This window comes from Lonchura striata, chromosome 2 (assembly GCF_046129695.1).
Source record: "Lonchura striata isolate bLonStr1 chromosome 2, bLonStr1.mat, whole genome shotgun sequence".
Lineage (NCBI taxonomy): Eukaryota > Metazoa > Chordata > Aves > Passeriformes > Estrildidae > Lonchura > Lonchura striata.
Genome location: NC_134604.1, coordinates 87,981,816 through 87,995,819, shown reverse-complemented (window position 1 = coordinate 87,995,819; position 14,004 = coordinate 87,981,816). Strand labels below are relative to the sequence as shown.

The window sequence follows — 14,004 nt, the reverse complement described above, 5'->3', positions numbered from 1 at the left end:
CATGCCAGGGCCAAAGCTCCCAAGGCTCCCTCCCTGGCAGCTGGCTGCCAGATCAGCAATGCTAGGGCAAGCTTCAGGACTCTCCAACTACAGCAGCCCACTGTGGCACAGCAGGAGAAAATCCAATTATTCTATGGAAGTGTCCTTCTCCCCATAGTTACCTAGGGTGTGTGGAATGTGCCTAAGGAAGCAAAGGAACGTTTTCCACTTCTTCACTGTTAATGAAGCCTAGAGCCTGTGTCAGACATCAGCAGCCACCCAGCACAGACGCTGGTGACAATCACATGGAACAGCACTCTTTGATCACCCATACTGAATGGGATTCCCTTTCCCCCTCTGCATTTTCCATAGGTAACACACAGATTGAGTGCTATGCTAGTAATATATTCCATCACCTCTTTTCTACTTATATGATTTTAGTCTCTGGGGACCTCTTGTAATGATATATTTCCAAACTTGTGAATTCAGAGAATGATGACTGTTCATTAAATAACCTTCCTCTAGTTTCAGTTCATTTAATTTCCACTGAAGAAATCTCAAGGGTATCCTGGTGAAGCTGAGTCATTTAGCATGTCCAAGGACACTCGAAGACAAGGCCATTAGGCATTAATGATTAATACTGTTGACTTTCAGATACACATACATAATAGACTTTCATGATCCAAGTGAAAAATGAATGAATCCTCAATAATTCAGAAAGGTGACAATAAGTTCCCATCTCTAAAACAAGCAATAATTTCCTTAATGAAGCAGTAAGAATAATAAATCCAAATTATATTACCATTCTTAAATTACTAATAATTTCAGAACTCTAATGAAAATAAGAAGTGAAAGAAATAAAGAGCTATGTAATCTTGTGCAAGTAGTGAAGAAGCAGTATTTTGGGCAGTGCAGGTAGGAAAGGGTCCATATGGTTTTACTGTTCACTGTACATCTAATCGTGCTCAACTAGTCACCTCAATCTGAGCATATGTGTTGGGTATACAAAACATAGTACAAGACTCATTTGCCTTGTCTAATCCCTGAAGATAATCTATATCCAGTCTAACTAATTATTTAATATGTTTAAATATTCAAATACTGCTTCCCTGGACCATCCTGCAGAGATTACTTTTATAAAGGCAATTCTGCTCTGAAGCTGACTAACCCAGGATTCTTCAGCCTGGAGAAGAGAAGGCTTCACGAACACCTTATTTCAATCTTTTGATATTTAAAAGAAGTCACTAAGAAAGATGGGGACAAACTTTTTAGTAGCACCTATTGCAATATGACAGGGGATAATAGTTTTAGACTAAAAGTAGATTTAGACTAGGTGTAAGGAAAATCTATTTTATAATGAGAGTGGTGCTGCACTAGAGAGGTTGCCCAGAATGGTGGCAGAGAGCCTACCTGTGAAAACATTCAAGGCCATTTTGGACAGGAATCTGAGTAGCCTGAACTAGATGAAAATGTCTCTGCTCATTACCAGGGCATTGGACTAGATTGCCTTTAAGTGTCCCTTCCAACCCAAACCATTCTGTGATTCTGTGAAATCAGAGCTTCACAAGTTGAGGTGAGTAAATGTACCTGTCTGGAAATCAGCAGCCATATGCTTCTATTTGTTAAGTTCAAACTGGTTCATCTTCTATAAAGGGAAGCACTTTCTGCAACACAAGGTCATCCAAGGCCCCTTGTGAAAGCTCAGAGCCAGCAGAGGCCGTGCAAAGCTGCTGCTGTGCACTGAGCCTGTGGCAGCAGCAGCACCAGCTGGAGCATTTAGCAACATGAGGTCTCCATGTCTTTATGCTGCGTCAAGCAGGTGGGCTGTTTTGGGTGGTATTCTTCAAATTACTTGCCAGCAGCTTTCTCCTTATGCCTCTCACTTCCATCCCTGTTCCTTCTTTTCCCTTCCTGTTCCTTTCCTGCTGCCATCCTCTTTTCTTCCCACAATTCTCACCATTTCTGCATTTACTCCAGTCAGGAACCTAACAGCTTTCTCTCTGCAGCAGGCACTTTGAGGAGCATGTCCCCTGCCTTACAGGTATCAAGCTATCCTGACCACAAAAAAATGATTGTCAATATTCATATACATGACTATAAGTATGCATGTCTAGGTGATGTTATTCATACACATGACTATAAGTATGCATGTGTAGGTGATGTTCTCTTTCCTCTGGTTTTTCCCCAGTTGCAATCCCAGTGATGCTGTTCAAATGTAATATAATTCCAGTGAATTGTGTTAGGGCTGATATTCACAAAGAACTCAGATGTGCTTTCTTATATTTTCCATACCCATTGTTTTCTGTATCTCTTAGAATCTGATGGTGAAGCTGCTTAGAAATACAGATAAACTGATGTAGTATCAAATCATTCTCTCCTGCTGCTGATCTTATCAGAAATAGCAGACAGATGGTGAGAGCGGTGGCCAATTTATCCACAACTTGCAGTGCTTTTACCAACACCCCTCAATAGCTGTGCCTACAATGACTGTAGGTTTGCTTTTCCTAGTTACCACTGCATTTTACAGATCTCTAAGAAGTTGTGCACTGCATCTCTAAGCCAGAGACTGAATGCCTGTGTTGTACCAACCTTGAGCAAACCACCACAAAACAACACCAGTTCCTCAAAGAGGTCATCCAAAAAGCCATAAGGAATACTCACGCCAAAATGCCAGAGATGTAAAGGGTTTCAGCACACAAGTATGAGAGGTAGCTGAACATGAAGACCAGCAGCGGCTCGATTGAAGAGACGTTGTGGGTGAAACGAGTCATGAATGCCGAGACAAATCCAAACACGATGCCAAACAAGAATCCACCTAGCCCTACCACAAAGAAGCGTGCAAAGCCAGCAAAGACATCAATGGATTCAATTTCTTCATACCTGTGCATCTGGGTGAAGGCAATGAAGATGTTATATAAAACCTACATGAGAAAATAAGAAGACAGCAGTTAGGCATCTTTCTGAACCTGGCAGGCCTACTTATTTCATAGGTGAAACAATGTGCGTGAGTTTAAGTGTCTATATATGCCAGAAATTGCTTTAGACAGATCAGCAAAGTAACAATTGAAATCTCAGCTGGTTCTTAACAAGTTTCAGAAATAAGAGTTCATTAAGTGTCCTGCAAAAGAGAAAAAAAAAATAAAAAGAAGGGCAAATGGCTGTGGAATAGTAGTAAATTACTGGAGGACCACATGCCATTGAATAATAAAAAATACTCTCTTCTTTTTGTTTGTTTGACAGTAAATTTAATTTTTTTTTTCTTTGTAGAAGAATTAAAAGCTCAGCTGGGTACCTTAGAAACCCCAGGCTCTACCCTCCATTTTCTCTGTCTGACTCAGGCTGGGGCAGGGCAGTGACTAAGAGTCACATATTTGATTTAAATACCCTTTTTTTGTCTATAGGGTCAGTCAATAGACTTGACAAATTTCATCAGATGGACATGGGAATGTTACATGTTTTCAATGGCACTTGACACATAAAAATCATGAAACATCACTGGGAAGGGGAAGGGAAGATGGTAGCATCAGTTTCATAATGTCTATAGCTAGGTAAAAAAAGCCTCTTCATCATCATATATTTGGAGTGTGATGCCACTTAATCACCTCCCCAAATAATAACCTCAAATTATGAACCAAATGCTGTGATAATCTAAATGTTCTAAAGACCCTGCACATATACACATTTTGACTAGAAAGCTTGAAATTGCAAAAAATAAAAGAAAATATCAGATTAGAAGAAAGATTCAATTTAATTCAAATTATACTTTTATATAATATATTATATAATTTGGTCTGTAAAGATAATATCTTAAAGCAGAAAACTTTACCAAACTTCTATTATCAATACTTTATATTCTGCAGAAATGTTAATGAAAAATGTTCATCATATTCCACTTTCATTCACCTTTTAGAAACTAATAGAAAATTTTCAGAGTGGTGTAGTAATGAAAAGGCCTTAGAGGTTGCTGACAATCAGTTAATATTAAGTCCTGTCAGACCTGTTTACTGTGAGTGTTTACTGTGAGTGTGTAACACATGAAAGTCACCTTTCAGTTTTGAAGAGAATTTGAGAAACAAGTAGACATCAGCTCTCCAAAGCTGTTGCTAAAGCATTAGTTCACTAAAGCATTAGTTAAAAAACTAATAGCATTAGTTAAAAAACAATAAATAGACCAAAGTAATTTGATTTTTTTTTTTTTTTTTGGTCTTTCTTCTTCATCTAGTTAATTCCAGAAGGTTATTAGGAAGACTAAAGCAGGTATTTGCAGGTAGAAGAGTCAAGCTTATTAGGATAATGATTACTGCTCAGCTGCTATCTAATCTTAAATTGCTGCTGGGGACATATAACCTTGAGCTGTCATACAGTCTGTTCTCCAGGAGGCTCACTGCTTATAGTTCTGGGGGACAGACAAAGCCAAACAAAATATTTCTTTCAAGAAAATATCCAGAACTTCCTTTTCTTAATGCCAGTGTATGAAATTTGTCTCTTCAGTAGCAGATAAGGAAAAGAGGTCTTGTCTTCACAGTAAGCAAACTTCACCCTACTTACCCTATAGCTTTTAATTTCAGAGCCTGTTTTCTCTATTTCCCTTTCTTGTAGACTTTGACATCTTCCTAAGACTCATGATTCTTCATAAATGATTCTACGCTGACTTATGATGAAAGATCCTCAGCAAATTACTTAAGATTTTTTTTTCACTTTTCTAGTTCCTAAAGTATCCATTTGATTTAACTGATTTGGCATAAAAATGAAAGTTATGGAAATATGACATAATTTCTATTTTTTTTTTTTGTAACATGCTTTGTGGGAGTAAACTGTTCTATACCACAGCCTGCACTGTGTCATATCAATAAGGCTCAGCTAAGTTACATTGCAGTGTTAATGCCAGTAAATGCATTACTAGAATTCTTTATATATTAGGGAAGCCTAAATCAGATTAGGAGGCTTTTGTTCACACAAAAAGAAGAGATGGATTCATAGTGGTCTCATGTAGCAACTCTGAGAATGTAATGATTTTGGTTGCTTGGAGAGGATTTTGTACCACTGTGCAGCTCTCAGAACCACAGAGAGGAACAGAGAGCATGACACTGTTGACACAGGAGACTCCCCAGGGGCTGCTCCAGGTGTCTATGTACAATTACTGCACACAGAGTCCACACCAGAAGCACTGGAAGAAGAGATTTTCGAGTGACTGCCTTAACAACAAACACAGTCTGCCTTGATAATTTTTTTTGCCACCCTGCTAATTCTTTCTGACTACTGTAGTTGGTTTTACTCTAAAGACAGTGGAACAACTTTTACAGCAGGAGCAGATATATCTCTATCTTCCTGTCTAGCATCCAAGCTAGTGGCCAAGGTCTTTCTCAGTGACATCAAAGAGGCAATTTCAAATCTCCTCAAATAAAAAAAGTAATTTTACTTAGGTCTTCAACATGTATTAGATTTAACTGTTCCGCTGCTTACAAAGAAGAGAGAGTTCCATTAGAGAATACAGCCAGTGCCACTCATTTTGAGTACAGCATGACATACAGGTGTTCTCAGTATTTCTAAAACCAAGCCTCAGAGATGAAGCAGTCAGGGAATATTCCATTTCCTGATTCATACTGGTGGCTCAGCTCCTATTTAGAAACAAAACTGTCTTTGTATATGTGGGAGCAGAACTTTAGATGGGTGAAACACTTCACAGAAAAATCAGGGTATTCCACCTGAGTTCAGTCTTGAATAAAATCTTCACTGGATTTGAACAGGGCTTTGAAATTCCACTAATGTGTGATGCATCCTAGGTCCAGCTCTGTTGCTGTCTGAACTATTCTGATGCTAACAGCCCACTCAGAAATAACTGGGGAAAGAAGTAGTTAACAGGACTTGGAACCTTCTTTTTTCCATTCACAGATATGGCCCTACTGAGGAAAAAAAGAAAAGGTAACAATAGGTAAAGCAAGTAAATAATCTACTTTTCTCCCACCCCCTTAAGGCAAAGTCATAACTTCTATAATATAAATCTAATTCTACAGTTTTTTATTTTGTAATATTTTTAATATACCAGTATATTGAACTAAATATAGGAGACAGAGCTATTGTTGCCCCACATGTAATACACAAGTTCAACAAAAATCATACCAGTTTTTCCTGCTGGTGAAAAAAATGTTCAAGCTGATAACCAGGCTGGAGAGTACCAGGAGATATTTGTATTTAAACAATTAAAAAAAAATATATGCTTAATATATCTTGGTGATGTTATCTTTTTTAAACAGAGTTAATTCAAATGAAACTATTAAGAGAGAAAAAGAAGGAAAAGGTAAGAGAAGATACCTGAGATAAGTAGTTTTAAAGTCTTGGAAAAAAGTAAGTGGGGTATCAGGGAGGAGACAGTCACCTACTGGACTCCATTCAAGTGACAAATATTTCAGTCTTCTTGAGCATGAAGCCAAGTAGAGATTTTGAAAGCTCAAATGCTTTCAAAAGAGGATGAATGGTGGCTGATGCAGAGATGCAATAGCAGGATCTGACAAAGTGATGTCAGTGCAGCTGCTCTGAGATGAGCCCCAAAGATGAGAGCATGTGGGGCAATGGGAGCTCTCAGTGGTGCACCCAACATACCCCATGTCCAGCCCTTTCATCTCCTTTACTGCCACACCCAGTGCTGCTGAGGAGTGCCTAAATCCACTGTTTTAACAGGCTTTCTGTCACTGCACATTTGCACTGTAACAGGATCCTGAGTGAAAACTCAGGTAAATACCATCAGGAGTTGGACTCACATGATAAATAGCTGGGAGAAAGGCAAAGGCAATGGGTAATGAGCCCATAAAAAAAAAGCATGAAACAAGCTCTTCCAGTGTGAAAAAGAGGTACTACATTTTTGAGGTCAGTATTTGAAGGAACCAAAAAGACAAATGTAAGAGATAGATGCACTGGGGATTTTTCTGTTACAACTGTAGCACCCAAGTAGTTTGGAAATAAATTAAATAACACATGTGCCTTAGTTCTACGTCAGTCCTGTGTCTCTGATCACCAAGAGGAAGGATTTATCATCCATAGGCTGTCCCTGCTAAAAAGTTAGTTTCTTTTTCATTCCTCAGTATTCAAAAACTGCACTTCTCCCATGAAGCCTTTCAGCAGTGAACTCTGTACTGATTTTACAAGTCTGAGTTGGGCTGTACCTCAGGCATAGCAGTATCTGAATAGTTTTTGTGTGTTTTAGATTCCTGTGATTTAAATTCTGTAAAGATCTTATCTAGTGAAACTCCTTAACCTGCTGTTAACTTGTACCACATGAGCAATCCTGTTGGTTTCTGAGCAATAAACTTCCTGTTTGAAATTTCTTCCATGAAAAACATGTGTTTTAAAAGCTCTTGTCACTTCTGCTAACAGCTAGAATTTCAGGTTGCTCCAATTTTAGCAGAACTAATGAGATAAGGGGGAAAATATTAGCAATAGGATCTTTGTAAAAACACTCTTTTCCTATTAAAAACAAAAAGTCAACAACAACAAACAAGAATAACAACAAAAACACAACCAACCAAACAAATATCTCTTATTCAGGAAACTTTGCTTCTGGATATTTATGACAAGACAGCAAAAAAAAGTAAACGTTTGTCAGATGTCAATATTTTTACTGATAGAAACAGAGTTATGCAAAGTTCTTAGTTGCATTTGGAATTCCTGTTTAAGGTCTCTGGTGAAATTTCTGGAAGGAGCTGGAGGACAGTGTGGCCTCCAGAGGTTATCCACATATGGTTTGCCTTTTTTTTTTTCCCCAGAGGACTCTCTCAGGTATAAGACAAAGCAGGGTCTCCTGTATTTCTACCCTTGCTGCCCTCAGTCTTTAAGCAGTACAATTTTCTATTTATTTGCTTGCACAATGTCAAGAACATTCCAAGGTCTACACTGGTCTGACCAGAAACATCAGCTGTTGCTTATGCATCCACTTTAGGGAATGCAAGAGCACATCTCACAAGTACATGTATGTTTTCCTCTTCCAGCAGCTCTAAAATACGTGCTTTGGAAAGAGGTAATATAAGATGCAATTTTTGCATATATTAAAATCCCTTGTGTGTAATTGAGTGGAGTATTCATAAAATAAATAACATATTAGGATCATTTTTGAGCTGTTCTTGTCCTGTGCCCAGGAACCCTACAAGCCAAAAGAGTCCAAAAAGGTGAAGACAAGGAGCAGGAAGAAACTCACCACAGTTATGCCATCATTTAGCAATGACTCTCCAAAGATCATCATGTAAAGTTGCTCATTAACAGAGGCTTCTTCAAAAACCACCAGAGCTGCCACGGGGTCCACTGCTGAAATCATGCTGCCAAAGAGCAAGTTCTGCAGCAGGTTCAGGTCAGTCAGGCCAAAGGCTTCGATCTGGCAGACTCCATAGAGGGAGAGGCCGATCCCAAATGAGTTTAGCAGAGCTCCCAGAACAGACCACCACAGAATGGATCCAAAGTTTTCAAAAAATGGTCGAGTTGGCATGAAATAACCCTCCTCCAGAATAATGGGTGGAAGGAGGTACAAGAAGTAAATACTGCTGTTCATCACTGGTGGAGATTTGTGATGGGATGCAAAGATGATTGCTCCTACGAGTGCTCCAATGGCAATCAGGATGCAGCTTTCAGGCATAAGTCTCGGTAATCGGTGGAAGATATGGAAACCTTGAATAAAACATTAGGGCATTATTCAAGTTTAAATTAACCTGATATCAGACAATTGTCTTGCCTGTGTTTGGACACTGTCTTCAGAAGCCAGTTTTTGCTCTAAGGATTATGAAGGTAAATACAGTCAGTACTGTTCCTTTCAAAACTAAACATTCCCACACTTGTATCACTAAAGCAGGGCAAGAGTTTGACCATGAATTTCTTCTCTTCCTGTTGCCAAGCTCCTGATTTCCAAGCAAGCATATCTGAGTTTAATCACCAGTTCTGGGAAGGAAGAAACCTCTTTGAAATGATCCTCTACAATTTGAAAAAAAAATATTCTCCAAGAATCCTTACTGCCCACCCGCTACTGGCTTGTCTAGTTGCTATACAAGGAGCTGTGTCATCATACCGCAAATGAGATGTGCCTGCACTGAAACTGTCACAATGTTTTAAAATTCACAAGAATGAGACTGAGGCAGACTAAGAAATCTTTAAATCTAATGTCTGTGACTCCATGCTTGAAGCTAGATCAGTCTTCATCTTGCAACTCTAGAAGGTTCTGCCATGACACTATTTCTATGACCCTTGAATTATCAGTCTTCAAAAGCAAAGGAACATAATATTTTTATGACAGTTTCAATATTTTTTAGGACACTACATTTTTTTACCATTTTTAAACATTTTTTATGTTTGTATCATAACTCTTCTCATTTTCTTTTTAATCTAAAAAATAATTTTCAACTTTTCTTCCAGTTTTACAGATAAGGGGATTGTTTTGCCTTTCAAGATCTTGGAACTGTTTCCCACTCTTAAATACTGAAGTCCAGAAAGAAGATAATACTTGAACAAAACACTGTAAACTTTAACAGTTTGGAAAACTTCATCCCTGGGTAACCAGATTATTCTGACTAACTCTTTCTTCCAATATATTTAAAATTAACAGCTCATCAAAAATAATGTTATTTGAAAATTCACAGTAAAAGTAACATGTCCGCCTGGGAAGCATCATATAGTTCTTCTAAAGTATCTATTTCATGTTCAAAAGAAGAATATTATGTAGATGTGCCATATGTCAATTCCTGTGCTTTTATGGATGATAAATAAAGAATTTGGTCAATATGTTTAATATCAACACACTCTGCTGATGCCACAACAAGTTTTATTTGTGAAAATTTTAACTGTTATGTTACCCGTGAAGACATTTGTAGAAATCGGATTAAGGGCATCAGCTACAATGAAACTGGCAAATCATGGATGGTGGTAATGATTTTTGTCAGCTGGGTAAATCCAGCTAGGACAGGAGAACTGCTTATCTTCAGGTCACCTCCAGAAAAACATCAGTCTCACCTGCAGCTCATTCTAAGGAGAAGTTTGAAAATCCCACAAAAATATCAAAAGAAAAGGGATATTTTATGTTTGAAACTCGTTGATTTATTACCATCTTCTTCATTTGATATTTCTGCATTTATTCTAAATGGTCAAAATAATTTCAGTCCAGCCATGAAAATGTGTAAGACATGATAAGCCTTTTTTGCTATATTAATTATGGTTCCTACTGCAAATACTGCTCCCTGAGTTGCCTTTCCCTTTTCAGATACCCACATGGAGCTCTAATAGAAGCTAGATGCATTGCACTGTGTTCAAAAGATACTTAGACTACATCCCTGATGAGCCACACCCTCAGACTCTCATTCTCTCTCCCTGGTATTACTTTTCACATCAACTTTTACGAGCAAATATGTAAAACAAAGACTCAGAGGGAAATGTTTTCTTCTATTCATACAAAGGAAGAATTCTTTACACTTTCTCCCCAAAATTCAATACACTTGAAGTCTCAGCCTGGTGTAACTGATTTCTACAGCTGTGTCAGGTTGCAGATTCCAGTATCTTGTGATCTATAAGGACTAGAAAAATGAATGGACAGCACTGTGTTAGGGAGCTCTGTTTCTATTTGCTACTCACAGCCCAGGAGACCTGAAGGTTAGAGGTCATATGTTAACTTAAGCAAGATGGAATCATTCTAAGGTGGAATTTTGGCACTGCCGTGGTAATGAACACACCTGTTCTTTTGAGGACAGACACAGTAAAATCAATCCCAGCTACAAAATGAATGAATGAATACATTGGTTACATCATAGTTTTTTAACTTCTTTCCAAGTTTGGAGGACCTAAGATCCCATTTTCTACTTACCTATTTTTGCAAAAGAGGCAAGGAGGATCCAAAGGGTAACTTCATAGGGAATTTGCACATAGTCATAGTCCAGTGTGAAAACATGTAGCCTCATGTCTTGAGAAGAGTCAACAGCACTACGGGAATCATGTTCATAGTGAGGCAAGGACCTCTCGCCCAGGCTGGGCTCACCCCCATAAGCAGCAGCAGCACAGGATACCAGGCACAACAGCAGCAGCGCGTTGGAAAGCTTTGCATGTGCAAGCGTGGCAAAGCCCATGTCTGGGGCTGTGACCATTTTATTACAGATCTAGCATATAGTGGGTGCATGAAGGTGTGCGCAGTCACTTCTTCACTTCTGCTGATTCACATTGTCCACACCACTTCTTCCTCCTCAGGGCTCTTTCACTTGCCTGTTAGAGGTCATTTTATAGTCCTTATGTGCCTGCCCCCTTCCTTGTGCTGCAGACAGACCTGGAGCTTGTATGAAGATACCGGTTGTGCAGGTTCCACTGACCCAGAAAAACCTTGGCCACAGCATTACCCCGTTGAGGAATAATAGGACTTTTCCATCTATGTAATTTATACAGTTTCTCTGATTTTTCCACTGTCACAAAAAAAAAAAAAAACCCAAAAAAAAAACAAACAAAAAACAAAAAACCCACAAATTTTCAAAGCTCACCGTTCAGGCAGCAAGCGCAGCACGAGGGAATTGCATCGGCGGGGAGAGGTGGAGGCAGCCTGGCAGGCAGGAGAGAGGAGAGGCTGCTTCGTGCCTTCCTCTCTTGCCCTCGCTCCCCACCCGCCTCCCCGGCGCAAGTGGCACCCCGGGCACCACACTTGGCACGACTCCCTGGTCCTGTCACACCTGGCAACAAAACTACTCAGTGTGTAAATAAATAAAGGGACTGGGCAGGGCTGGCGGGAGGGACACCTGGTGGGGGACCGTGCAAACGACAGCCTCGCTTGGTAAGGGGCTCCCTCTCTTAAACACGTGTATGTACTTTAGCAGGTAATATCAACATAAAGAGGAAGGGCTGAGTCACACCGCCTGCCTGAAATTGGACCTTGAGTTGTCTTGTGTTTAGCATTGTTTTACTCATACCAGTCAGGCACTCACCGAGTGAATACATTATCCTCTTATGGATAGTTTTTTTAAAATGCCAGCATATTTTCTCCTCCACGAGAACTACCATGTTTAGTGTCATGATAACAGGGTGTGCAAACATAATGCTGTTGATTAGAAGCATCTAAAACCTGTATTACTTATCTTAGAACTGAATGCATTTAATTTACTGACAAATTATTCAAATTATTCAATGATTTGACTCCGTTAGAAAACAGTGCAGACAGGGTGGGTGGGGAGAACAGTTGTGATACCCCAAAACAGCTAATTCTGAGGACCCTGAAACCATTCTGCATGTGCTTGGGAGGGGATTCCTTCAAACCAGCTGGCCCCACAGACTGAATGTCCCTTCATGGGTGGAGAATATCTTCCACTTGACTTTCTGAGGAAGGGATCCAGTGTGTGCAACTGCAATGGTATAAAATGCAAAGCAAAAGGTGACGTGGTGAAAAGTGGGAAATTTGCATCAAAATGCAAACTTTGATTATCTCAAAATTATATCAAACAAATTGCCAATACAGGTGCAACTGCAGTATCAAAATTCTCAGTGGTGACAAGTGGGAAATTTGCATCAAAATGCAAATTTTTATTATCTCAAAATTATCTCAACCAGATCGCCAATACAGGTGCAACTGCAGTGTCAAAATTCTCAGTAGTGCAGTGTTTGAACTCTAGTCACTGAGAATTTTGGACTTTCTGTGCTGAGAGACACTGACCTCCAAAAGAACAGTACATTTAACCTGATGCTGTAGAGAAAGCTTCCAAAATTAAATGATAGAACTAAAATTATAAGTGTGCAATTTGAATAGAAGTGTGTAATATCCCATAATAGAAAACTTAGAGTTTAAAGTTTTAGAATAATGTATATAAAACAAAATAAAATTTTAGAGCAGAAACTAATCCTTCTTCTTCACCTTCTTCTTCATGTGTTTGGGTGGTATTGTGCAATTAAATTAAAAAGTTTGCATTATGAGCCACGAGTAGTTCATTATTTAGTTAAAATTAAAAATAATTTAAGTATCATTTCTTAATTAGACAGTTTATCCTTTAAAAACCTTGTAAAGTGAGAAATACTTTCACTTGAGGCTCCATTTTTTAGTTTATTAAAGTACTGTAAAACTCACAGTTTATGTGGCTGTAATATAAATAAAAATTAATAAACATCTTAATCCAAACAAAAAAATATCATCTCATGCATTTAATCCTGACCCTAACAAAAAAAGTTAAAACTCCACAGTACAGCCAGTGATGCCCTTTGATGTTCTGCTTCTACACAAAGTACTATCTTCTGTCAGCCTCACAGCACCATCAGTCCTCCCACAAAAACTTGGAACCCAGTATAGCATTAGGTAGATAAAGCTCAGCCTGCTTGCAAAAGAGTTCTTTTTTCCAGTGTACTGATCCAGTTAACAGTAGTATTTCTTGGAATCGCTTTCCAGTAGGAAATCTGGCAGATGAGATATTCAGGTAGCATTGTAAAACAAAGATTTGTTAACTTGAAGGCCAAATTAAGTAAGCAGAACAACAGAGAAGAGGCTATACCTCTCAGATTGCTCAATACTGACCATTGCATTTCACTCAGCTACAGACAGAATGCAAGATGGTTTGAGAATAAGTGGTATGAACTCTGGAGAGTTGGCAGCCAGAGGACTGCAAGGGAAAGATTTAGAGTCCCTGGAAGTCTACCAGCTGTGCCAATCAGGGCTTAGATTTACAACTGCAACACACCCATAATGCCAACAGATTCAGTGGACATTGAGTGACCAGCACCAGACAGGATCAGCTATGATCAGATGCAGGTATCCCTGAGTGTGAACTGATTTATGGGTGGTTGAATTCTTCCCCTCATTGAAGGAAGGATGGAGATGCCTGGGATAAGCTACACAGTGGTCCTTCTTTTCTGAATCCCTTTGGCATACCCAACTATAGGAGTCTCTCATGGTATTTTCTTGGTGTTCCCATTGGAGGAGGTAACTCATTTGAAGAATTTGGGTATGTCCCACTGGACTGCATCAGAAAATTAAACTGCAGGCTTCCTCTGGAGTTCCCTTTTTAAAATCTTTTTCTAGAAAGCAAGAGTTAAAATGTTCCA

At 39.0% G+C, this 14,004-nt stretch overlaps 1 protein-coding gene across 1 annotated transcript in view; it reads right to left on the bottom strand.

Moving 5' to 3' along the window:
• Positions 1 to 11,246, bottom strand: part of SLC9A4 (solute carrier family 9 member A4) — a 31,646-nt gene extending 20,400 nt beyond the window's left edge. Inside the window, exons 1-3 of the mRNA XM_031506416.2 lie at positions 10,808 to 11,246; positions 8,168 to 8,631; positions 2,641 to 2,900 (exon numbers count right to left, since the gene is read on the bottom strand). Of these exons, the coding sequence (XP_031362276.2) occupies positions 2,641 to 2,900; positions 8,168 to 8,631; positions 10,808 to 11,084 (1,001 nt within the window). The 5' untranslated portion in view covers positions 11,085 to 11,246. The remainder of the gene's footprint in view (positions 1 to 2,640; positions 2,901 to 8,167; positions 8,632 to 10,807) is intronic.
• Between the last annotated feature and the right edge of the window lie 2,758 nt (positions 11,247 to 14,004).